The 27453-nt window shown below is 40.2% G+C and overlaps 1 protein-coding gene across 1 annotated transcript; it reads right to left on the bottom strand.

Annotated features, from left to right (window-relative positions):
• Positions 1–2856: 2856 nt before the first annotated feature.
• naa15b (N-alpha-acetyltransferase 15, NatA auxiliary subunit b) lies at positions 2857–26689 on the bottom strand. The gene is made up of 20 exons (XM_037689598.1): positions 26522–26689; positions 17245–17329; positions 17054–17158; positions 15421–15578; positions 14300–14434; positions 12703–12856; positions 12215–12334; positions 12031–12126; positions 11792–11898; positions 11601–11673; positions 11318–11487; positions 11086–11238; positions 8818–8946; positions 8525–8738; positions 8174–8367; positions 7982–8090; positions 7792–7890; positions 7572–7715; positions 4909–5006; positions 2857–3708 (listed from the first exon to the last, which is right to left on the bottom strand). The coding sequence occupies exons 1-20, from the start codon at positions 26573–26575 to the stop codon at positions 3511–3513; spliced, it is 2595 nt and encodes an 864-aa protein (XP_037545526.1). The 5' UTR covers positions 26576–26689; the 3' UTR covers positions 2857–3510.
• Between the last annotated feature and the right edge of the window lie 764 nt (positions 26690–27453).

The raw sequence follows: 27453 nt of genomic DNA on the forward strand, positions 1-27453 counted from the left end.
ATTTTGATACAAAATATTTTTTGTAAGTCACGGTTATGAGAAATTCTCTTAAAATTGTGATCTCATATTTATGACTTCAACTCTCATAAATGGGTGGCACAGTGGTGAAGTGGTAAGGGCTGTTTCAGTATTCCCTCCCAGCTCGGGGCTTTTCCGTGCATGCGTGGGTTTCCTCCCACGCCAAAAAACATCAGCGGTATAGTCTATGCGACACTCAGGTATACAGAGTATACCCACTAGAAAAGCTTAATAATTTCAGTATACCCACTTAAAAGTGCCCAGTGACACATGACATCAATAGACACGTGTCACTGATCCGTTAAACGGTGGCTAAACTCTTCCGTAACAATCCTTCTATGGCGCTTTGCTTTGACACTGTTTTATAAATTCTATAACGTTTTTAATACAAAGCCAACTGTTGTACAAAGTTTGTTGTTCATTTATTCAAATGTAAGCATCCGAGAAAATTGGAAATGTTCAATATGCTTAAAAATCAAAATAAGTTTACGATTACATTGTACCAACATGTGTACTTTGGTTTCTAAGCCCAGTATATCCACTACAAAAATGTAGACTACACCACTGAAAAACATGTTAGGTTGAATGGTCACTCTGAATTTTCCTATAGATGTGAGAATGTGAATGTTGGCGCAGAGGTGGTCTTGTAACCTGTCCAGGTGTGACTCCGCCTCTCACACAGCTGCTTCAACTCCCCAGACCTGGAAAGGAGAAGTGTGTGAAGAAAATAGATGGTTGGATTTCATAAATATGGATTAACGTCTCATGCAGTCATTGTGAAGTCAAGTTATTTTGAAATAGTAGAAAAATTATGACTTGAGGGAATTAATTTTTCTTCTGAGTGGCAGAAACAGGTCTCCATACATCAGACACAGCAAATACAATGATTAAAGCTGGTTTAGTCTAAATGTTTGAGCACTGACCCCTGCAGGAAATAATCTACTGCTGAACCTTTTTCTTTTTAAAAACATGAAATAGAATAAAAATTTCCATTTAGATATATTTTTTAACATTTTTAAGATAAAAGGCATCGATGCTTGCACATCAAAAGACTGAAGCTGAGTCCAGGAAGGACATCAATTAAAAATACTTTTAATTTTACAGGAAATAAAATTAGTTTGAAGTGAAGGTTTATTTTTAGACATGAGACACTTTACATCATAACTAAAATGCACTTTATAATTTTCTTTAAAATGGTATAAATAGAAAAACAACACTTTTGATTTTTAAATACTTAAAATGCAGATTTTAAAACTGATCTAAGCCACATTTTCTAACTTTATGACGTGCAGTAATTTATATTAAACTTTTATTACTACTATGACAACCTACAATTTAACTTTTGTTCAAATATTTACGCCACTTTATGGTTAAAATAAGTCTGTACTTTAAAAATATACAAAAACATCAACCCACTTGTTTTATACTTACTGGTTTTCAGCCAAAGTTTACGTTTAAATTCAAATAATTATGAACATTAAAAAACTGCACCCGTGTGAATCATGAGATCTATGGAAATGAACTTTAAAAATAATTACCAATCACATATTTACCCTTAGTATTCATAAATAAAAATAATAGTCATAAATACATAAAAGCCTGTTTACTATCAGACGAGGCTCTTTGGTATTTTATCTTTTCATGAGGTTTTCATAATTCAACCCGCTTGATTTGTCTCAAAAACAAAAAAGTTTTGGAACTGGTTGAACGTTTCAAAAATTAAACTTGTTCGAAATTTGTTTGACGACAGGATGGAGTAATGAGGATGTTGCTCCGGTTCAGGGTAGAGGAGGTAACCTCAGTTTACTGGTTCATGCACGTTTTCAACCCTCTATGATCACAAGGTTTGGATCACGACCCAAACTAGATCCCCAGGTCCCACCTGATAAAATGAGCTTCCTCTGTAGGGTTGTTGAGTTCAGCCTAACGGGGCGAGGAGATTGGATCAGATGCTCCTTCGGATTTAAAGGAGCTACGGTGGTTCGGCCCGATTAGGACTTTCTGGAGGTGTTCCAGGCTCAAACTATGAGGAAACTCCTGAGATGAGCCAGAACTTGCTCTAAGGATTATACACCCTCTTGTTAATAAAGTTAGCATTTATATTTTTGCTCCTGAACACCTGGTGTTGCCATGGTAACCTGCTCAAAAGACGTTTTAAAACCGACCTCAATGGCACTTAACGGACAAACATTTACACAAAAAGTCAAGTTTTTCCTTTTGATTTTAATACAAAAATCTAGAGATATCATACATCACCATCTCAGATTTCATCTTTCACATCAGAACCCAAATCAAGAGGAAAAAGGGGAAGAGAAGTGAAAGGAGTGGAACAGAAAGAACAAGTGATGTTTCACGCCCTGCAACGTTCAGAACAATAAAACTGATGCAGATCTCTGATCTTTACAGGAGCCACTTTTATTACAGGATCCCACTGACGGAGGAGCCGACGTCTCGTTTTCATCCCGACAGAGGAACATGCAGACGAAACCATTTCAACTAATGACTACACACGTCTGACTGGAGGTTCAGTGGAGCCGCGTAGCTGGATCAAAAACCGAACTGATGAAACGGATCCTTGGTGAACAGGGAGGTGACTGGTATTGCTTAGCTTTATCCATCTTTGTCAGAAAAAAAAAAAAAAACAGGAAAAAGTAGCAGTGTTTCAGAAATGTAGCACAACACACACTTTACAGTTTTTATTCTGTGCTACACGGTGCTCCATGAAAACAGACGGGGTTCATAAAGTTGGACCTGGAACTGTGAGGGAAGCACATTTTGATGGAAAACTGTTCACATGGGGGGGGGGGGGGGGGGGGGGGGCGGGGATCGTCTCCCCCCTGCAGGGATCGGGCTTTTCGCTCACCGTCCACAGATTCTGCGGCGAGTTTTACAGCAGATGCACCTGGACGTCCTCGGAAACTCGTCCCGCTCCGCTTCCTACAGATCCGCTCAAACCCAACCCCCCCAGAGTGACAGCCGTGTCCCACTTCCATTTTATTTGAATTTTACGTTAAAATAAAGGAACGCGGTGAAGAATAGATGCGTGTCTGAGTCAAACTCGAGTCGTTATTGATCGTCTTTAGTTGAAACCAGCAGTCCGTGTCTGAGCTTCAGTTTCACCCACACATTTCATCGTAACGGTTTATTTTTCAACTTGGTTGCAGATTCTGTTAAAAAAAAGTAGTAAAATGTTTGTTCTGTCATCTTCCTCTTTCCCCTCCTCCCCCCTCCCCCCATTACCAACAAATACTTGCGCACACACTCAACACACACACACACACACACACACACACACAATCCTGAATTTCATCCAAGTGGGAGAAGAGCCAAGTCATGCCAGGTCAGTCCCGATTTAAGCCGAGACAAGAGGACGAAAAACACCCATGTTGGCTTCTGATGTCCAGCTCTAAAAAAAAAAAAGGCTGCCAGGCGTACCACAAAGCTCTGTGCTTGGCCCAATTTCTTTTCCCATCTGCTGCTGTTCCATCAGACTCAAATCTCGTTAGCTAGCTCCTCTGTTTCCGTGGAAACGTCCCCGTTTGCGATCTTGGTGTTCTCCTCGTATCCGGGCGGCATGAAAGCCAACGTGTAGGGGTAAAGCTTGTGGCACTCGGCACGGTACAACTCGGCTTGCTCCTTACAGTCGCCGAAGATGCCGCTCCGAAGACAATCCAGGACCTCTGTGCAGATCTGTGTCCGGAAGAAGAGACGGGGACAAAGTTCATTCAGAGGTTTTAACGTGAAGATGACGAAGAGTTTGAGTTATATTTGCTGTTGATTTTGCAAAAACAAGTCATTTTGAAAACAAACAAAATACATTTTATTGCCTTTCGTTTAAATTGAACTCAAATCATCAGAACAGTTCCAAGAACAAACTGACTTTTTTCCCCAGAGAAGGCTGAATATTTGACAGTGCTGCTGCATGATGGGACTTGTAGTTTTATTAAAGTGAGATAACATCGGAACTCCTCAGATACGACTACAACAAAGAATGCAAAGAATTAATGAATAAACAAATTTAAGATGTAACTAAAGATAGTTTAGAACCCAAAATCGAAAATCTGAATATATTTAAGACAAACGCCTATAGATTAGATTAGATTAAGACTGTTTAGGACCCTGCAGAAACCCTGTTTTAGCTCAATATCAGCATAACTATAACCATGTATGTGATTGTAAAATATTTTCGATGTGGTGACCACACTGAATTGGATGGACTCTACACATAAGTGGGCAACATGTTGTTCCTAGAGGTCCAAATCAAGTTATTTGAAGCAATCAAAAGGCTGCATAGAGAATGGAAAATATTTTTTTAAGACAGATAATCTAGAAGACACGGCTTTTTCTTGTTGTAGCCGTTAAGACGCTCGGTAACAATATACTTCCACAATGACTTACCAGAAAAAATGCTTTGGCCTTTCTTATAGCAAAAGTTTAGATGCATTTGTCCGAGGTGTTTAATTTAGATTTCCTTAATTTTACTTATAAAATGCTGGTTTTCATCTATTTACTTTTCAGTTAGGTTAAATGGAGGCCAAATGGATATTGTTCACGTATGGCCCCCGGGCCATATGTGGCCCATGTGTGTTCTAATAGGTGAAAATTTACACGATTCCTTTCTTAAAGTTTCATTAAAATGCATTCAGTGGTTAAGATATTTTACTGACATGGCAGTCAAACAAGCAAACACATTTGTCAGTATTGTAAGTTGGGCCGCCCTTTTAGTGCATCTTGACATTTCTAAATTTGCTCTCTTTTAATCATAAAATATAAAGTTAATGTGATAAGGAATAAAAACAGAAATACAGCACATGTACTTCACACAAATAATGAAGAGTCGACCCCTTTTCCTCCCATGAGTAGCTCAGGTCCAGCCCGGTGAACGCTTACTTGAACAGTTCTGTTGTTTAGCGACTCGTCCAGTGCAGTGACCAGTTCTGCTGCTTTCGTTTCCGTTGATGGATCCAGATACACCATCATCTTAGCAGCTGCAGGAAGAAGAGAAAAGGGTGAATCCCAGAGAAGGTGTGTGTTAATAATGCCATCGCAGTGAAGAGATATTTCAGCGCTTTCAATTCGATTAAAAAACACTTTAATGCCAAAGGGAAATTAAACGTTGTAACTCATCATCCTCGTTTCATTAAGAGATGTTATAGATATTGATGGCTGTAGGCAGGAAGGTCCGTCCCACAGCGGATCTGAAGAAACTGGCCGCAGATGCCGTGCAATCCGTCCACCCACTCAGCTGGCCTCTCGGCTTCCCCAGGCTGAAGGGTCGCCTGAACGCCGGGCTGAACTCCCCAGAGTGATGGCCACTCCTCCCAGCAGCCTGCCGAGCTCTTCGTCGCTGCGGACAGCCAGCCAGGGGACGATCCCGGTCCTTCTGCTGTCACGAACCGCGTTTCCTGCTACTTCCAGGATCTCAGTGGTCGGGCACTTGAGCACAGCTGGCAGAGAGACAGGAATGCATCCACGGCGCCTCCTTTTCAATTCATTTGAGATTTGGGGCTGTAGTTGAGGTATTATTTGTGCTTTTGAGATGTTAATCAGCAGCTCCTGGTTGTAGAAAACCACCTTGTTGTTATGGTTACGCATCTTAAACGTTCAAAACTAAAAATCCTTCCAGCTGCACAGCATCAGACACCAGAGGAAACAATCATCCAAAAAAAAGTGATTTACATCCAAAGAGGAATTACAAGTATTCAAAAGCAAAATCTCTGAATGAATGTAACAGAGCTGCTCCAACATGTGAGAAGCAAAAATCTTTGTTGCTGCCTTTAATATTTTCAGGTTCACGTCTGGGGCAGAGTTGGTGCTCCGTACACACAGATCGAAGCACATCCGGCTGAAACACCAGCGTTAATCGAAAAGGTCTTTAACAGCCAGCTACTCCGGCAGTAACCCACACTTTTAAGCTCTCGGTTTAATATTCGCCCACTCTAAATACACACAGACCTCTTTCCTGCAGAAAAGCAAGAAGCACAAAAGGCAAAAATCAAAAACACGAACAGAAATACTTAAAGTTGTTCCACATATTTCTGCTACAGCTTACAGAAGAGATAACGACAATAGTCCACCAAATGTAACTTCCTTATAAATAACTTATTTATAAGTCATTATTATAAATATTTACTTATAAATAATTAGTTATTAATAAATAACTTCTTTATAAACAAAGGAAGGAACGCAGATCGCCCGCCGTGTTTCGTGCTCAAGTTTGAAACCGAAATCATCTTGTGCTGAAAAATGACAAAGTTGTAGATATTTTGGTCCAACCTTGAAAATATTGTGCAAGCTCACACTCGTGAGCTGTGGATGACCCTCAGTTACTACCACAACGTTGGCACATTATGAGTACAATTCAATGTCTGTTATTTATTTGTGCTGAATGTTACTTCAAGAAAATTGGCCGACGAACAAAAACCATTCACGTGCGGTCAATAATAAAATCTTATTGAAGTCAACTACAGATTTGTTTCTGCCATTTTCACGAGTTTATTGGTTTATAGAAAAACTAAAAATGTGGATCGTAGTTTCAGGTTCACCTCAAAAGATTTTTCATCATCATCCACTGCAATAAAAGAGAAGCAATCATAAAACTGCTCGTGTCTGTTCATTTGTCTTGTGTTGTTTTTTGTAGTGAAGCAAACTAAAGATTTGCCGAAGCAAATTGACCGTAGCAACATAAAAGTTGCTCTAACTCAGTTCTTTATACAAATACGGAGCAACAATGTGGCGTGGTAGTTGCAGAGAATCACCCCAACACACAGCCAGAGAACACTTGCAGATTTTGGCGTTTTAAAAAACGCGTGAGCAAATTGCATCCTTTCAAGAAATGCTAGGGTTCCCCCCCCTTTTTTCTGAGAAAAAAAAGAGACAGAAAAAAGGGGGAAAAAAATAAAAAAAGGAAAAAAAAAAGAAATGCTAGGGTTTTTTCACCCCTTTTTCTGAGAAAAAAGGAGAGGAAAAAAAAAAAAGAAATGCTAGGTATTGTTTCCCCTTTTTTGAGAAACAAAAGAAAAAAGTAAAAAGAGAAAAAAGGGGAAAAAAAAAAGAAATGCGAGTCCCCCCCCCCCCTTTTTTTCCAGAGGAAAAAAGAAAGAAAAAAAGAGAGAAAAGAAAAAAGGGGGAAAAAAGAAGAAGAAAAAAAGAAATGCTAGGTATTTTTTCCCCTTTTTTCTCTTTCCCTTTTTTTGAGACACAAAAAAAAAAAGTAAAAAAAGAAAAAAAGGAAAAAAAAAAAAAAAAAGAAAAGAAAAAGAAAGAAATGCTAGTTTTTTTTCTCCCATTTTTTCCCTGAGGAAAAAGAAAAAAAAAGAAAAAAAGAGAAAAAAAGGGAAAAATGGAAAAAAATGAGAAAAAAGAAAACAAAAAGAAATGCTAGTTTTTTTTAAAGGGAACTCTCTTCCCTTCATCCTTTGAAATACCATCCAATACTTAAAAAAAAGATTAAAATTTTTGGTGCCATTCTGTCTTTTTCTTACTCCAGCACTAAAAGGGGTTTCTGTGAGGTGTTGCACGAATAAAAGAATAAAAAAGGAGAAGCTGCTCACCAGCCAGTCGATGTGGGATGGAGCTGGAGTGCTTGCTGAGGTAGGCCTGGTTGAAGCTCTTAGCGTTGCCATCTCCGAACAGCCGGGTGATCTCCTGCTTCAGCACCGTCCTGACCACCTCCGGCAGCTCCTTGCTCTCTGAAACTGAACGAGAAGACCGATTGAAGAGGAGAGAAGACACTTCCATAACTGGGACAGTTCGATCACAAACAGGTCCTACCTCCTTTGAAGAAGCGCACTAAACACTGATGAAGCCACGGGTGGTCCGGGTCAATGGCCAGTGCTCTCTTCACTGCGTGTAGCATCAACAGGTACTTTTCTAGCAGGAGAACAGAGACGTGTGAATGAGAGGTCAAAGGAACATCTAAAGTGAAAATAAGACTGGGCAGTAAAACGTCTAAATGGACAACCTTTCCTGAAGTAGATCTCAAAGGCCAGAAGGTGTGTGTCAATTTTGTCTTTGACCAGCTGTTTGAGAGGCATCAGGAACTTGACCGCTTCTTCCAGAGGATTTTCTACCTGCGAGCACATAAAAAAAAAAAAGGACAAAAGTGAGCGTCACATAAATCTCATTTGCATCGTGATTCCACGACGTCACCAACCTTGACCAGTTTCTCAGGAATGAGCTCTTCTTTGGGACCTCCGATTTCCTCATCATCATCTTCCTTCTTCTTCTTCTGGTTCTTTAGCTGCTTCTCCTTCTCGGCGTTTTTCTTTTCTTCCTCCAGCTGGGCTTTCTTCTGGGCTCTTCGCTGTTTGTTCCTCAGCTTCTTCAGCTCTTTGTCCGATAGGTTTGCTAAAGGAAACGGGAAGTTTTAAAGATGGATTTATCATCATAAACCTCTCTCTTTATAGCTCAAATGTAATTCTAAACACTTAATAATTTAGATATTTCGTAACTACGGGGAAATGTCATGCGCAGAAGAGAGACATGTTCTCTCTGTGCTCCTCACCGGTGTCTGCCTGCAGCTCTTTGCTGTCGTCAGTCAGGGGATTATCGTGCAGGCTCAGGTAGATCTGGATGGCTGTAGTGGCAGCCTTGTAGTAGAAAGGATGCATCCGGAGAACGTCTTCCAGCTTTAGGAGGTCCACGTAGGAGCGTAGCGTCATCTTCCTCATGCAGTAAGTGTGAAAGTCGAACTGGTCGTCCGTAATCTCCACAAAATGCTGAATAAAATAAAATAAATATTTTGAATGGCTGCTGCCAGTTCAGTCATCAAGAGTGAAACTGCCGGTAAAGACTCACTCTTTCGATCTCGTGGCACTTCTTGAGGGCTTCTCCGAACTTGTTCATTGTTTTGTAGGAGAGGGCACATTCCGTCTGGAACCACATGCACTGCATCTCGTTCAAGTTCTCCACAGCGGACGCTCCCTCCTGGGAAACACACGACACACGCTCCCGTCAGAACATTAAACACTTTTGGTTATTATTTAAAGTTATTGTTCAGAATTATTTTTAACAAAGTGATCGGTTTTACTCAAGTTCAATGCAAGAATTTGTTTCGTTAGCTTTTTTAAAAAAAAAAAAGTCATTTATAGTAAAGACAGGTTAAGTTTTTTTTTTTTTTAAACCATAATCCAAATACTTGTACTATGGCCAGAGCTCGAGATGCAACCAGTCAGCTGCGAACAGAACCAGCAGCTAGGCCTGTCACGATAACATTTGCTGGGCGATTAATCGTCTCAGAAATTATTGCGACGAACGATAATATTGTTTGAAATTTGACAATAATTAGTAATTAATGTCAAATTTAAGAAGAAATGTTGGGTTAATTTGTTTTGCGTGTAGTACCTTTTTTGACCACTGGATGGCACTATAGGACTGCTTGAACTGAAGGATGGATAGTGAGGGAGCGAGCAGCGTGTCTCTTTAAGAAAATGGGAGGGAGGCCCCTTGACGTGACATGGGCCGTCTCTCCTTCTCTTTTTTCGGTTCTCAAAATGGCGGACGCTCTGTGTGGTTTGAGCTCTTAAGCATTTTTCACATAAAGCTTTTAAGAAAAAAAAATCAGTAAACAAGTTCTCAGCTTCTTTTTGCAGAGAAAACAACTTTTTACACGAAGGCACGAGTTTCAACCGTGAATTTTGGAGCCTAGACAAGACCGAGGCTTTTTTCCGACGTCGGCCTGTTAGCTTAGCTTCTTAGCTTAGCTGCTTTTAGCGATCCAAAAACGCAATTTTGGATCGTTAAAAGCGATTTTAAAGAGAAAGGGAGGAGTCAGTGAAGAGTAGGTATGTCGCGATAAACAATAAATCAATTAATCACATGATGAATGAAAATCATCTACCTCATTTATCGGCTTTATCGTTTCTTCATGTCTCTCTTTCTACTGGACACTGGATGACAAAACACTCACTGACCCCTCTCTTTCTCTTTAAAATCCATTAAAATCGTTCAAAAATCAAGTTTTTGGATCATTCTAAGCTGAGAAGCTAAGCTACGAGCTAAGCTAACAGGGCGACCTCGGGGGAAAAAGACCTCCGTCGTGTCGAAGCTACAACATCCACGGTTGAAACCCGTGCCTTCGTGTAAAAAGTTGTTTTTCTCTGCAAAAAGAAGCTGAGAACTCGTTTACTGATTTTTTTAAATTAAAAGCTTTGTGTGAAAAATGCTAAAGAGCTCAAAACGTTCTGAGCATCCGCAATTTTGTTACCGAAGAACAAGAACGAGTACAGTGTTGCCAGATCTCACAACAGAAACAAGCAACCAGCTCTATGAGAACAAGCCCAACTGGCAACACACCACATCGTGTAAAACAGAGGTCGTTTTTTTAAACAGTATAAACGTACATTTATTATGGCATTACAGATAAACAGCAAAATTATGCTGAACATTTTGAATAACATACTTGTATGCTCTGGAACAAAAACAAAAAACATTTTCACATGTAACATTAATTTTTCTTAAAGAGACAGCTGCTGCTCCTCTCTCACCATCATGAATTATTGTGAAGTCTTATACTGCCATCAGTGGTCAAAAAAAGGTACTACGCAGAAATAAACTTGCTTTTCTTTATAAATTTGACAAAAATGACCAATGTTAACTTTCAAACAATATTATCGTTTATCGTAATAATTTCTGAGACAGTTTTTATCGTGACGGGCCTAGTGAGGAGCACCGGAGTTGAGCCTTTTGTCATCCAGTAGAAAGAGAGGGACACGAAGAAACGATAAAGCCGATAAATGAAAACGAGGTCAATAATTTTAATTTATCATCCGATTCATTGATTTATTGTTTATCGCCACAGGCCTAGTTACTGCAGCCTTCTACTGTTATTGTTCTGAATTATTTTTAACAAAGTGACCAATTTTACTCAAGTTCAGTGTATGAACTTGTTTCGTTATTTATTTATTTTTTATTTAATATATAGCCAGGACAGGCTGAGTTCTTTTGAAACCATAATCCAAATATTTATACTACAGTCAGAGCTTGAGATTCAACCAGCCAGCTGCAAACAGAAGCGGCAGCCTTAGCGTTTATTCTGATAAATCTTCCAGGTGCAGCTTTTCTCACCCGTGTGAATTTGGAGCACATCTCCTCGGCCTTTTTGATCATGCCTGCCTTCAGCATGTACTTGGCACACTTGGAGTTGATGAATCTGTCGGCGGTGTCTAGAGCCTGGGCCTCGTCCATCCACTGGGCAGCTTCTCTGATGTTCCCAGCATGCTGCAGGAGAGAGAACAGGTCAAGGCGACGGCAGAGCAGCAGCGCCTTTAAAACACAACAGCGGTGAAAACATCGCTACCTTGTAAATCTTGGCTTTGATGAGGAAGAGTTCGATGAGTGTGGGTGTGCTCTCGATGGCCGCGTTGATATATTCTAGAGCCAAAGTCTGCTGGCCGATCATGTCGTAATGCTGCGCCAGGAAGTACTGCACCCAGAGCAATGTGGTCGGAGGCTCCTCCTTACCGTCGTCTGAAACAGTGAACTCACCTCATTTCACAGCTAATGATAAAAGCCTTCAGAAGGAAACGCACTGTGCAGACCAGACGTGACGTCAAACTCGAACAACTTTGAAAGTTTCTCACCGTTCTGGTTGAACATTCGACAGCTTCTTAACGAGGTTTCATAGCTGACCACCAGCTCTTCTATTATTGTCACCTGCAAAGAGAAAAGCACACGACCTCACCAGCTGAACAAAGACGCCCCCGGTTATTGTTAAATTCACAGATTTTTTTGCTCGTGTGGGTTAAAGCGTCTGTGGCAGCTGATTCGTCACCTTTTCTTTGACAGTGTACAGCGATTTGAGCGTGGTGAAGACAGGAGGGCAGCCTTTACTGAAGTTCATCCTCAGATACCTGTCCAGGCACTCCCTAAACTTCTCACCTGGAACAAGATGGAAAACAAAAAGCAATCGCATAAAAAAAACAAAACAAACAAACAACCATCAAATAATATTCCTCACCAAGTAGATTGTTTCAGCTCAAATAGAAATGATAAACGCATTATTAGGTTTACCAGACAGGAAGTTGAGGGGAAGCCTGCGAGGAACCAGCCCTTTGGGAAACTTCTCCCAGGTTTCTTCATAGATCTTCAGTTTCTCCTCTACGCTGCCTGAAAAAAGCAAATAAATTAAACAATCATAGTAATATCCAGCTCACTGAATAAAAAACGTCTAACCAAAAGGAATAAAGAGCCATACTTGGCTTTAGGGCTTTCTCCAGGCCGTGGTAGTAGGACCAGTTCTCTGGGTTCCTCTCCTGCATACGCCTGTAGACCTCTGCTGCCTCGTCCAGACGTTCCAACTTCAAAAACAGCTCCCCTGCAGGAACATGGCTATTGAGTGCAACAGATAGAACCAATGTGCAGGGGCTAGACCAGGTAATGATCAAATATTGATCATTAAAGATAAAAACAAAATCTGCAAAGAGTACTTGAAAACTGAGTAGTAAGTTTAAAATATTTAAAACGGACGGCTCGTTTTCTTGGGGATTGGTTGAGAAGGAGCATTTATGGAAACGAAGAGCTGAGTGGATGTTTGTGTAACACCCGAACATGAGGAGGACTCAGAGGGAGGACCCCACCAAAGACTGCGCTCCCATTTTTTAAATTTCGCTTTCCTTCACCTTTAATTGTCACAACTTTGACTTTTTTTAAGGAATCGGGAAAAGAAAGAAACGACAAACTGACCTCGTGTCTCCTCCACTGCCAGTTTATCACAGATCTGCTTCTCGTAGTTGGACAGGTGCTCCAGGGCCTCCTTGTACAGACCCGCTTCTCTCAGCACCTGGTTCTGATACAGCAGCAGCTCGCTGTACTCGTAGTCCACTTTGTCCGGGGACGTCTGGACAAAACAAACAAGAGAACGTGAGGCTCACTGACTGGCACCAGCGAAAACATTTTGGAGCCGCTGGGCTGGTTTAATGCCGGTCAGGAAACTTTAAACAAGTCTTTGTTGTTTGAGCGTTAGTCGGGTCAGACCGGCTCGCTGCGTTTCGCAGCTGGCACAAAGGCAGGAAGCAGACTGGTCTTATCAGGAGCCGACCAGAGACAAAGAGGGTGAGCTCTACTAAATACGAACAACACTTGTATTCACAACACTGCAGCTGCCAGGAAAAAGACAGAGAGGAGATATACGGATGCAGTTAGAGAGAACACGGAGGTGGAGTGAGATGGAGGAGGACGACTCGCTGTGGAGACCCCTGAAGAGGGAAAAGACGAAAGAAGAAGATTCATAACCCTGGTGGCTGTGCAGAAAGCACTCACGTCTATCGATCAGAGGTTCAGACGCACAGCATGATGGGAAACCTACCATATTCATCGCCCTATAACTCGCGATTTTTTTTGCATAATTTACATGCCCCGTAACTTCAATCAATCAACCTTTATTTATACAGGTAAATCCCATTGAGCCTCGAGGACTCATTTACAAGAGAGACTTATACTTATACTTAACTTATACGCCAAAGCGACGTATTTATGGATTTCCCCCATATTTATAAACCAATGTTTGGCTGCGGTATGACCATTTTCATTCATTCTGACTGAAAATATTGAACACTACCATTTTCAGCCACTAGATGGCACTCGAGCAGTATGGCATGCCGTTGTGTCATGTAATAGGTAAAAAGGGCTATTAATGACACAGTCGGCTTGCCATAGACTTCCACCTTCGTCCAGCTCCGGGATCATGCCTGGAGCAATCATCAAATCAGCTTCATTTTGCCGCAACGGTGAAATGAAGCTGATTTGACCATTGAAGTGCATTTATTAAGGAAAAGTTTAACTGAGACGCACCTTTGCTATAAAGTCGAGCAAACACAACTGTTTTTAGGTGATTATCTTGTTAAACTGCAAAGAAATGCACAGCGAGTCCTCCTGTGCACGCAAATCGATGTTTGAAATGCTGCTGATTTGACCGTCAAAGTGCATTTATTAAGGAAAAGTTCGACTGAGACACAACTTTGCTATATTTTCGAGCAAACAAATAATTGTTTTTAAGTGTTAATCTTGTTAAATTCTTGTTAAAGTCCTCCCGTGCACGCTCCCGCGGCCGTCATTTGGCAGCCCATTGATTTTTGTCACAACACCGGCGCACGTTTCCAGGTGGTCAACAGTGACGCGTAATAGATGCGACGTATACGGCAGAAAATATGGTACTTCTCACCTCCGTGTAGCTCACAAGCTAATTCCTAATCTGGCTTTTAAGTTCTTGTTTTGTAATCATAGCCTATTTCCAACTCTGAGACGAACAGTTTCTTTTGAGGGAAGTTGAACCGTTTCTGACCTGCTGTGTTTTCCTGAACTCCTCAATGATCTTTGCTGCCATTTCATAGTCTTCCAGGAGGTGATAGGCGATGGCGTAGCCAATCCAGGAGGCCCGCTGGGCTGGGCGCAGCTGCAAGAGCTGGTACCGTGTCTCCTATACAGATGGGAAAAAAAACAAACAACTTTATTTTTGTTTGATAACATAATTCAAACAGAATGTATGAAATACCTGCCCCACACTGTTGCTTTCCTGTTTATAGCTGTATGTTTTTTGTGATCAATGACTTCCAGACATTTTGTGCCATTGCAGCCATTCTTTCATCAAAACATTCAGGTCAATTAGATTAAGACTACGACTTTTAGCATTTGTAACTTTTTATGTTTTGTTGCATTTATTGAACTTTAGAAAAATGTTTCAGTGAAATGCCTTCAAATATTTTCAGCTCCTTTAAACACTCCCTGAGGTCTGCCTCATCCGATTGAGTCTACATTTGTCTTTAGGGTTTGAGCTACTCTTTTATTAACTGTAGCTTTTAGCAACAGTTTTGCTAAAGGTAGATTTTAGTGATTGCTCTTCAGATACCGTTTTACTTGTTACGAGTTCTTTATTAAATTTTCAACATATTTCATCTTTGGACTTATTCATGCAGAATTCTTAAGGAAATTGCGATTTCTCCAGTTAAAACCCGCCGTTCAACTGGGAAAAGTAACGGGGAGAACGTCTGATGACTGAACGGCAGCTACATTTTACTGAATCACAGCCAAGACGTTTTTGTCAAGGGTAAAAAAAAAACATTGTGATGTAAACAAAAGAGCCCCTGCTTTTCCTCTTTCATCCCCATTTTCTTTAATCCCTTCAACCACTTTAATCTTGGGATTTCTAACCTCTCATTAAATCTGAATCCCAGCCTTGTCTCAGGAGAACTGGACTAAATTGTAAAGACCGACTGCAAAATGAGACGTTTGCTCAAAGTCCGCATCAAAGTCTAAAGTGTGTTAACTTAAAACAGAGATTTTAAACCCGTCTCACATCAGGACACCAGACTTAAGAGAATCTCTTGTGGCCAGCTTTTTTTTTTTTTTAAACCACAACCCCCAGTTGTTGATCAACAAAAACAAACCCCATCGGTGAACCCTCACCCTGTAACCCTCCAAGTCTCTCATCTGGATCTGCAGCAGGGACAGGTCTCTGAGGATCTGCAGGTTGTCCTTATCCCATTTCAGAGCGTTGCGGTAACACTTGATGGCCTCGTCGTACTTCTTGTCCGAGCGCTGCAGTAAGCCATAGACGTGCCAGCCTGGAACAAAGTCCGTTAAGGAACAAGCGCACACAGTTCCTCCACAGAATACAAACGTAACAATTTCAATACATGAAGAAAAAGTGAAGGATGACAACTCAGTTTGGTTTAAGTTTATGTTTAAGTTATGATGAGAGTTCAATTATTTTGTTTAGAGGTCATGATTTATACACAACGTCCTATAGAGGTGGGTGATATGGCTCAAATATCATATCATGATATTTCAGAGCAATCTGACGATAACGATAAATTTAGTGATATATAAAAAAAATCAAATCATAGTTATTTGACAAAATTAATTTAACATGTTGCTTTGCAGTATTATATAAAAACTAAAAAAAATAAGGGTTAATTTTACAGAAATTACTTTATTTAGTAAAGTATTCAGTCTCAAAGTATAAAAATAAAAAAGATCCTTCTGTTATTTAGATTGAAAAAAATCTGCATGAAATATAGATCAACAAAATCCACCACAAAAACTAAAGTGCAGGTGCAGTTCCCCATAAAACTAAATAAAATGAAGCTTAAGAGCCATTGAGCATAAATGTAACATACAACAAAACATATGTTTCCTTTAAATGAGCTAGAACTTCCAGAACTTGTAACAAGGTGATCAGCTGACCCTGAAGCTTGTGGTGTTTCAGCTTCTTCTGTTCCTGCAGGAACGATTCTTAGATTCTCTGTCTTTGATCACCTGACTCTGTTCTTAGTCCATGGACTGTGGAACCGTGGCTCAGGGGACACAGCTGAGCTGCACGTTGCTTGTTTTTAGCTTTTCAGTTAGCTAGTATTGCGCGCAGCTAGCTTAGCGTTACGCCAGTACCGATAGAAAAAAAAACTTGCCCTGGAAAATACATTATATCATGAAATGCTAATTTCATGACGTAACTACGTCAGTGTTTCCCCTACCATTATACAAGAGGGTGCCCCGCCCCGTTAACAGAACCGATAGCAATAATATCCAAGGCGGCACAGAAATCAACAAAAAGGTCCAAGTGTTCAAGGGTTTATAGTTTTAATCCAATAAATACGAAAAAAAAAACATCTAAATCATGTAACCAACAATCATGTAAACTCTTTGGAAATTAAAAATAACCTTAACTGGAAAATGTTAAGATTCTGCTTTTTGAAAGATCACGCTTGATTTATACACGTGCAGCAGTGAATACACCCCCTGCCGCTCCAAACATGGACAACAATAAGGCTGAAACGTGGCAGCGTGAGCGCTCAGAGGTGCAGAGTGTTGGGGTTTAGGCTGAGAGTATCTGCTCCTAATGTGCAGATTTCACACTGGCCTGTGAGTGGGAGGAAAAGAGGCAGAGATGGAGCAGTAATGAGAGGATGTGCTGCAAAAAGAGCCCTTCAACACAACATGTGGCACCTTCAGGTTCTGTTGCATCACACCTGTGTTTTACCACATGATGCTGGTGTACGGCAGGACTCTGTGCCTGCGCATGTGCGAGGTGTAAGGATACAGACGTGGCTCTTAAGGTCGTTGCGCAGACCTCTTCTCACGAGGTCGTAGGCCTCCTCTTTCTTCCCTAAACAGTTCAGGGTCAAGCCTTTCATCGCCAGCGTCTCTGCAGCAAGAACGAGATACAGTCAGGAGGGAGAACAGAAAATAAATAAAGATATACATTTCTAACCATCAAAACGTTCCCCTTACCTCCATGTTCTGCAAACTTGGGGTTGGACAGAATTTGTTTGCAGAACTTGAGCCCATTTCTGTATTGTTTGTGCTCGTAACATCTCTGTCGAAGAAAAACAAAACGCTTCATAGACAGAAAACAGTGAGAACTTGTGTCACAACTTTTCAACTGGTCAAACAGCAGGAAAAACTTTTTTTTTCCGGGCACAAGCTTAATGCTCATAGTTGTGCTGCTCACAATAAACCTGCCTCGGCTGGCTTTGCACCTTCATCTGCAGCCAGGACGCCGGCGACAAAACAGAAGAGAAGATTACGACGCGCGACTTATTCGCTGAGAAAAATTGTTGCACGACTTTTACAAACATGTTCAAAAGTTAAGCAGTAAAGCTGAACAAGTGAGCCAGCACTTAACAGTGGCGGTCACAAATTCTTTAAGGGTCACTGTAATCTTTCAGTTTGACGTGACCAAAGCACAATAAAATTCAGAAGAATTAGTGCACACATATATAAATTATCCTAAGTTGGCGCAGTCTTTTCATTGACGGCGTATTGGAGATACCGAGCCCCTTTTCTCCCATAAAGGTTTATTTAGGGATGCAGTTGAACAAACGGTGCATCGCCACTGTTGTTAAGCTGATTAGTGGCTGTCAGAGAGTGTGTTTTTGTCAGAGAGGAAGAGCTAAGCTGGCAGATGGCAGAGCGTCGCTCCACCACCAGCTCCTGTAATGATGGGGAGGATGCAAACTTCACATATGGATGCCACAGTTGGCTATAAAATTAAGTAATTTGCTGTCAAGGCAGGAGAACTGTTATACAATCATATGACATGGAGAGCAGGAGCAGATGGTAGATCCAGATCTCCTGACAGGTTTTGGCTTCTGCTGTAGTTATTTCCACAAAGCTCCTTTGGTTCCATGGGTGCAGACATTTTATTTTTATTTTTAAAAGAATCTAGATTCTTTGTCCTGGCAATTCTGAATCGTTTCTAAAGGCCCATAAATCGATTTTAAAACGCGTTTTATATTTTCCCCCCCGCTCTTACTCCCCGCTCGGCCGCCGTAGAATTGGGCCGTGTAGGCCACCGTACAGCAAGTTAGCTATCTGAACGGAGCCTGCTCGCATGGAGGACGGCGCGACTCAACCCGCTTCTTCATCTTTAAAAATCATTTCAGATCCGACAATGTTCTGGGGGAAGACGGAGCTTAACAAGAGCACGGTTGTTGGTTAAAACTGCGGGACAGTTTTTTGGAAATGGGACAAAATGCGAGGAAGATGAAAGCGAAGCAGCCGAGCAGAGAACTCTGCAACGAACTTCCATGCGAATATTTCCCTCTCCATCTCCTGCTACATCAGGTTTATTTTTAATACGATGGACGACGTTATTCCTTCACGTAGCTTTTTTTTTTTTTTGGCGATAAAGCAGCTTTGCAACTTCACCATGAAACAACGGATGGGAGAAGCTCTGATGCAGCTGCAGCTCAAAGTTCTGTTTTTTTCTCATATTTTACTAAAACTTATAGACAAGTTGTACAAGAAACTTTATGTAATTTGTATTTTTAACAGGTTGAAGCGATGAGACGCATCAACTGGAGCCAGATCTAAATGATGCAGTTTATGATTTATAAATTATAGTTCAGAAGAGGTTTTGCACAGATTTGCACGTTTTGAAATTTTGTTAAAGATTTATTAAATATGAATCAATACGGTTAAGACTGTGAAGTCTGTATATTTCATATTAGGTTAAGTTTTGAAAATATAACAAATGTTAGAGCAATATGGTTAAAAATAACTGTGAAGTCTGTATTTTATGTTGAGTTAAAGGTTAATATACTGGTAGGCTGAAGCTTTTATATTTATATATTTTGAATCATTTGTCTGTGATGGACTGGAGACCTGTCCAGGTGTCCCCGCCTCTCACACTGTGATGGATGGACATGGGCACCAGTGATACCAGTGATACCAGTGACTCGTAAAAGGAAGAAGTGGGTTAAGATGATGGAGGGATTATTTGTTCGTAGATTTTTATTTTATTTTTTAAGAAAAATCCAGGCAGCTAAGCTAACCAACACTGGTAATTTACGTTACAGAATTGTATGCACTCCTATAGTTTGTCCTATTTTTGGTATAAATATAAAAGGATGCAAAAAGATTTGATACAGTAAAGTACATAAAATTATTGTTTTAAATAAATGTTCTATTTGTTTACATTGTTGCTTAATCTTTTCAGCTCGTCAGTTACATAAACAAAATTTATAACCATTTCAATTAAAAAAATCGCTTTAATTGAAACGTGACACCAAAAACCGGAACCGAATCGCCAGACGCAGAGATTCGCACCCCTACATTAGATGGTCATATTTTTAACACATTAAGCTCAGTGTGTGCACAGAACGGGAGTATTAGCCAAGAAAAGTGATTTAAACGCAAACATCACCACAACAACTTGCAGCAAATGGAACGAATGAAGCACGAGCCACAGTGTTGGAACTGGATGGTGTGCGTTAAGAAAAAGAAGAAGAATGCAAAGAAAAGTGAAAACCAGTAAAGCCGACATTCCACATTCCTGATATTTTTTTTAAAAGTTCTTAAAACTTCAACTTCTGAGTCATGTTTAAAACAATGCGTTAATAAAAAAAAGTTGCACATCTGGTTTGACTGCGCCAATAAAAGACGACGGCTCGTGAATGAATTAGCAAATGTTTAAAACAAATGTGGTGTGCAAGCATCTGTATGTTTAAATTTAGCAACAGTAACGCCACCAGCTGTGCCCGCCCGGCACGCTCTCCACCGAAATAACTCGACACCCAGTCGAGCTGCGCACAGAATCTGTCGGAGCATGTGGCTCGAGGCCGCGGGGCTCGCCGCACGAGTTTGGTTTGGATCAAACTTTTCAGAGCTCGTTCCAAACGCCGACATCACTTTTCTTTTGCACGGCGTTCAAGTCAGCAATGAGAGAAAACTCTGTTACAACTTGTAGATTTTTTTATTTTACTAAAGAGCTTCCACTCTAAACTTGATCCTGGTGAACGTAGAATTATTAGCCACGATTTAGTTGGATTTCAGTTTACACCTCAGGTGCTTATGTTCAGAAGAGCACACGTCGTTTTGTCTTTAATAAAAACCATGAACACCTAGCACTGCTTGAAGGAATGTAGACAACCACTTTACATGACAGAGTTTCAGCCCAACTGTTTAGAGCAAACCTTGAAAATAACGTTATTGGCCGTTTTATGGGATAATGCATTGTCACATTCAAAGGACCGTATTTTTCACTGTATACGTCGCATTTTTTTTTTTTCATAAATTAGCATGATTGTGACTTATACAGCAAAGCAACACATTTATGGATTTTCCCAATATTTATAAACCAATTTTTGGCTGAGATATGACCGTTTTCATTCATTCTGACGGAAAATATTGAACACTACCATTTTCAGCCGCTAGATGGCACTCAAGTAGTATGGCATGCTCTTGCATCATGTAATAGGGAAAACGTGGCTATTAATGACACAGTCTGCTTGCTATCGTTGCCACCTTCGTCCAGCTCGCCCGGAGCAAACGTCAAATCAGCTTCATTTCGCTGCACCGCCCTGGCGAAATGCAGCTGATTTGACCATCGAAGTGCATTTATTAATTTTATCAGGTCTCTCTTGTAAATGAGTCCCTGAGGCTCAGTGGGATTAACTGTATAAATAAATGTTAAATGAACGAAAAGTAAAAGTTCAACTGAGACACACCTTTGCTAAAATGAACAAACAATTGTTTTAGGTGGTTATCTTGTTAAATGTCGAAGAAACGCACAGCGAGTCGCCCTCTGCGCGCTCCTGTTTCCGCGTATCGGCTTTTGAAAATGCAGCCGATTTCACCATCAAAGTTTATTTATTAAGGAAAAGTTACACTGAGACACACCTTTATTATAATTTCGAGCAAACAAATAACTGTTTTTAAGTGTTAATCTTGTTAAATTCTTGTTAAAGCCCTCCCGTGCATGCCGTTTGATTTTTGGCACACCGGCCCACATTTCCGGGTCGTCAGCGGTGACATAATAGATGCAACATATTTATGGATTTTTCCACTTTATTAGACGTTTTTGCGACTTATAGGGCGGTGCGACGGGTACGGCGGAAAATAGGGTATGTGTCGGGGGTGACCCTCAACTACTACCACATCAGAGATTCTATCTGAACACCTCAACTGAGGCACAGCCATTTTTGTGTTGGTTAATCCTGATGAGCAGCGACAGTAATCTAGATATAGGTTGATCAGTTGCATCTTCAATGATTACAAATGTTTCAAGAAATATTTTTGGTAGCAAACAGACGAAAACACTACGGTCCAACTTTTTCTTTCGGGTAAATAAAAACGTTCTAAACTAACAGAAGGGCTGCACCAAACAGGAATAAATCTGAATTATTTTAGTCCTTTGTTTAAAAAAATAAAAAGAATTCTACCCTGACCCACTTGAAACCAGTTTTGTTTTATTACGTCTGAATGATTTTTAGTTGGCGTTTAAGGTTGGTTGCACTGCTTTACATTTAACGGCTCCAGCAGGGGGAACTCGAACATAATAAACACCAACATAATGAGTTTTTGACCAGTCGTTTTATAACTCTGTTTCATATTAACACTAAGTTTTATTTTTAAAACCTATTTACCTCTGTTGTTATGGGCTACCACTTAGTGTTGTAATGTAGTGAGGTGCTTTATTATTATTGGTTATTAGTAAATTAATGGGAAAAAAACAATTTCTTTAACACAAGCTGTTTTCTCTCATATGGAGTTCACTCATCTGAACTGATTTGTGAAGGAAAATGCGATTTGACTTCAACGCCTGCAAATAATAAAACGAGGACTGAAAAGAACGTCTTTCCACCACGGAAAATAAAAAGTAATTAAAAAAAACAACAACAACAACAACAACTCAATCAACTGCATATTATTGAAAGCTGGAGCGCTGCCAGTCTTTTCTGATGCTTTGTGGAACCACTCGGAGAAAGCAGGAAGAAGGCGAGGCTGGATGCACCGCTGGCAGGAGCAGGGAGAGGAAACCGTCTCAGATTTCACCAACTCATCACAGAATGGCCGATAACGATAAATCTACGGCTCATTCTTCTCATTTACGCCACAAAACTCCACCAATTTATGGAAAACTTGTTCTTACTAAGAAAGACGACTTGGAGCTTATATTTTATCATAGAGGCGAGTTTATAATAACTTAACTAAGTCCTTGGCCTCTATTGTGTATTATTCTGATACTAATTTTACAGGTTTTTTTTTTGGTTCATGTTAAGCATCAATCATGACCGTGACTGTTTTGTTATGTTATAAATCAATATAAATGCTGGGTTTACAACGCATTGCACAACATTTGTCAACAGTTGTTTATCAAAATGAGACACGCGGCCTTGAGCTAATCAGCTGATGCTAGTTAACCATAGCCGCGGAGGAATACCTATAAAAAATAAAGTGAAAACATGTGTACGAATGTAAAAAGTCTGTTAGCTTCATTCAAACTGCTGAAGGAGACTTCTGCTTTTTATTCCAAACGATCACTGAACCATTAAATAAACGTGATCAAACAGAATTGACAAACCTAGCCATGACGGACTAACTTATTAGCTGCTGGTTGAAGGGAACATGGAGTTATTAATAGTCTAAAAGATGTCAATGGGAGAAACCACTACGAGACCAAGTCGCTGGTGGAGGTAACGACAAGGTTAATAATTTTTATACCTCTGAGTTGGCCTCCCCTAGTCAAGCCATAGAAACATTTGTTGATCAAATTAAACTTCCCTCTTTATCTGAGCCTGATAGGGCCACATTGTGAAGGCCTATACATGAGGAGGAACTTATAAAGGTAATTCATACTTTACAAAATGGAAAAGCTCCTGGTCCAGGTGGGTATGGCCCTGAATTCTATAAGATACTAAAGGATCCCCTAAAAATCCCTCTATTAAATATGTACCATCATTCAGCAGTGATGGATTCTCTACCAAGGTCACTGTATACAGCAAATATTTCATTGATTCTTAAAAAAGGAAAAAACCCCGATGAGTGTGGCTCCTATAGACCAATTAGCCTAATCAATGTTGACAGCAAATTTTTTTCCAAGATTCTAGCTAAAAGACTTGAAAATTTCCTACCCCTCTTAGTCAAATCTGATCATACTGGCTTTGTTAAAAGTAGAACATCTTTCACAAACATGAGAAAATTACTTATCCAGTATTCTACAGTAAATAATCTACGAGGGCTTATTATTTCCTTCGACGCAGAGAAGGCCTTTGATCGGGTGGAATGGCCTTATTCATTTGAGGCCTTAGAGAGATTTGGATTGGGGGAGGCCTTTATAAATTTTGTTAAGCTTATTTATCTTTCACCTAAGGCATGCGTGTTGATTAATGGTGCTAGTTCTTCAGAATTTTCTTTGGAAAGATCTACCCGACAAGGAGACCCACTGTCCCCCTTGATATCTGCACTAGCCATAGAACCATTGGCTGAGGCTATAAGAAGCAATAATAGTATAACGGGACTCTCAACAGACTTGATATTCTATAAGATAATATTGTATGCTGATGATGTACTCCTCTTCATATCAAAACCGGAAAAGTCCTTACCAGCACTAATGTCTATTATTAAAGAGTTTGGTTCATTATCAGGTTATAAAATCAACTTGGATAAATCACGAGCGATGCCAATTGGTTTTACTGATGAACCCCCCGGCCTTCCATTTCCCCCTTTTCTTGGTCTGAGTCGGGATTTGAATATTTGGGGATTGATATAAAGCCTAATGTTAGGTACTTGTTGAAAAATAACCTGACTAAAGTACAACAGGTACAACCTAGCCATGACAGACTAACTTATTTATTGTACTTATTACAATGTACAGAGGTTTGCAGGTGTGTTCACTATGGAACCAGTCAGGTAGGTGAAAACTTTTTTTAAAAAAAGAAAAACCCTTTCAGGAGAAAAACAAAACAAGATAACTTTAAATACATTTAAAGATAGTCTGGTTATTTGAAAACAAAATGAGAAATGACAAGCCCAAGGCTTCTGCACATTCTTGATTTCCAGAAGAAAATAAGTTCATACAAACAAAATTATTGAGTTAGATTTGAGCACAGAACTCACCAGTGTTGCCAGTGACCAAACAGCACCCTGACAAGGTGCGGAGCTAAGACTCGTGTGGGTGACTGGTTGTTTACGAAGCTAGTCGTTGAGTGACTGGAAACCAACTCGTTAGCCAACTTTCAGATAAACATCCTCTGGTTCCCAGCAGAACCCCGGCCCCTTCACAACTGTGTTGTTTATCCAGACCGGCTAATGACGACTACCTGCCCACTGTGGTTCTTGGAAAGTGTGTAACCACAGTGAGCGCACCCGCAGTGAAAGTGATGAACGCATAAATACATTTTTTAAAAAGGCAAGGAGGAGGTAGAAAGGATTTGGTTGACATGCAGTGAGCTCAAACTGCTTGGTCATGCCTGAATGTGACTAGATTCAACCCGGACTTATTTAAATACACCATACGACAAGTGCAGAAGAAATCAGGCATGGAGCAGAACAAATGGATGGATGGGCTGAAAGCAGCTAGATTTGCTGACACGGTCATACAGCTCTCATTGCACACCACGTGCACACACAACTTGTCTAAACCAACTTTGTTCTGTTTAGACTGACAGCCCTCTAAACTAGGATAACTACACTGGTTTGCATTTGTGGCAGCAAGCTATATAGATTCTGAATCAGTTTCCAAAAGTCAAAAATCAATTTGTTAACAATAGCCTGTGCTGTTCCTTTTAGGGTAGGTATGCAGTGCAGTTTGTCCCAGTAGAGTTGCCGTAGCTTCCTGTATTTGAAACACGTTGCAGTGAAACTGTATTTTTGTATCTTTTTCCACCAAAAAATCTGTCTTTAAGGTAAAGTTGAAGTTATCGTAGCATGACTGCCATTAGTAATTACTTTGAAACATTCGATTTGTTTATAAATTTAGGCAACGCTAATCATGCTAGATTTTCAATGGTGTTTGTTTTCAATGTTAAGTTTGCATTTTTATTTAACCTTTATTTATACAGGTAGTCTCATTGAGTCATGGGGACTCATTTTCAAGAGAGACCTGTTTGGGAGCAGATGGTGGGGGTTGCTTAAAGACCAAAAGTGGGGCAAATGAAGGTGGATGCAGGTGTGGGTGCTTCACCTTTTCCACCCACATTTTTGATGTGTGGAAAAGGTGACCTTCCGATCAGAGGCCTTCCTTAACCTCTGCACCACCATCTATACCGAATGATTACAGTATTATTTTCTAACATATTATGCACTCTTAATAAAAGGCATGAAAATATATAAAGCAGTGTTTATAACTAAAAAAAAAGCCACAGCCACATAAGATTCTAGATAATCAAAATGCATCGAAAACTGTTTTATAAATCCCATGAAAGCCTTCTGAATTGTGATATAAATGTTATAACATTACCGTCCGCTAAACATAAAATTAAGTTTGAGATATTGGAAATGTTGGCTGTAGACAAAGATATTTCTTCCAAAAAGAGTTCATGAATGGGAAGAACTGAATTATGGACATTTCATGTGATACAATTTAGATAATAAATGTAAAAAAAAAAAAAAGGTCACTAAAATCTTTTAAGCATTTCAGATATCTTAACAGTTCTTTCTAATGCTCTTTCAGTAGTGGAGACATTTATTTTGTATTTTTATTAGTGCAACAATGTGCTTTGATTATATGTCAAAACGGCCTGCTATACGGTTAGCCGATTAAGAAACGTGAAACAGCCAAAATGCGTTAGCACAAGTCTAGTTAGGTACAATTAAACACACCCTGGTCATTACATCTGCGCCTTATTTAGCGAATAAAGCAGAAAACAACAATAAATCTGAACAAGCAAGGCGATAAGTTGGAAACATGTGAGCTAACTTCACGCGACACACGCCTGTAAAATGTGGCTAACCAGTTAGCTTCACGGAGGCTGCTCGAAAACGACATGAAGGGCCGTGGCCCGCCGCTGACTTCTTCTCAACTCTTTTCGTTTCGTCAAATAAAAAACGTGCATTTTTCGGCCGTGTATTACTCAGACTGGGCGTTATTTTTAAATACCAGCCAGGTTCAGGAGAAACGGTTCGGCTGGACAGTGACAGCGCAGATTAAGGCCGAGCTACCTGACCCATTCAATGATGCCATCTTGTTAACGGGCTGCGAGGCTAACGGGGAGCCGCTGTCAACTGAGCCCCGACGAAAAGCATCTAAAGTCGGCGGCCGTCGGCTCCGCGACGGTTAACTCACCAGAATCCTCTTGAACAGCGCGTTTTCCTTCGGCGGTAGAGTCACTGTGGGCATGGTTGCAGTTGGGATCGACCTCAGCACATGTAGCTAAAGTTAGCCCGAATAGTCCAGACGAGTTGAGCGATGTTAGCCCTGGTTCGCCTGCTTCAGCTCGATTGCTCCGTTTTCCTCCACTTCCTTCCTGGCGTGCTGCGGGCGGAAGCGACGAGCGCCTCCGAAAATGGCAGACCTGCTGATTTAGTTGACACGAAAATGATATTAAAAACAATTAAATAAAAAATAGTGGCATTTTGTAAACAATAATAGCCGGTAAAAGATAATGGATGGATGGCTAATAATAATAATAAAAACATCCTGAAGCATGCTCAATAATAAAAACAGTACAGCTCGAGCATTTCTTTGATCATAGTTTACAAAGACCGGACAGAAAATAAATGTGAAAACAGCAGAAACTCTGAGAAAATATTGATCAAGATCACATTAATCTGGCTCTAAAAGCTAAAACTACCACATTTTCTAACAGCTAATGTATAAAGACTTTACCTAAAAGCTTAAAGGAGCAGAAAAATGTATAGAAGCTAAAAAAAAAGGAGGAAAAAAAGGCTAGCTACACATCTAAAAGTTAGTTAAAAAAACATTCAAAGGGTAGCTAAACATAACAAGGTTTGCTAAACGTAGCAAAAAGCTAGCTAAAACCCAAATGTGGCAGTTACAGTGGCGAAATTAGCAAAAAAACTTACTAAAAGTTAAAAGTAGCAAAAGGCCAGCTAAACGCAGCAGAACAAAAGCTAAAATTAGCAAACAGCTAGCTAAAAGCTAAATGTGGCAGGACAGTAGTTAAACACTTAATGAGCAAAAAGCTCACTAAAAGCTAACAACAGAAAGAGGCCAGCTAAATGTAGCAGAACAAAAGCTAAAATTAGCAAACAGCT

The sequence above is a fragment of the Nematolebias whitei genome, chromosome 16, assembly GCF_014905685.2.
Source record: "Nematolebias whitei isolate Nwh7 chromosome 16, NemWhi1, whole genome shotgun sequence".
Taxonomy (NCBI): domain Eukaryota; kingdom Metazoa; phylum Chordata; class Actinopteri; order Cyprinodontiformes; family Rivulidae; genus Nematolebias; species Nematolebias whitei.

Coding starts and splice junctions, on each gene's coding strand:
- naa15b (XM_037689598.1), bottom strand. CDS start 26,575: ATGCCCACAGTGACTCTACCGCCGAAGGAAAACGCGCTGTTCAAGAGG. Junction 8,739..8,817: donor AGTGCCACGAGATCGAAAGA/GTGAGTCTTTAC, acceptor TATTTTATTCAG/CATTTTGTGGAGATTACGGA. Junction 5,007..7,571: donor CATCCCACATCGACTGGCTG/GTGAGCAGCTTC, acceptor TTCTTCCTGCAG/CTGCTAAGATGATGGTGTAT.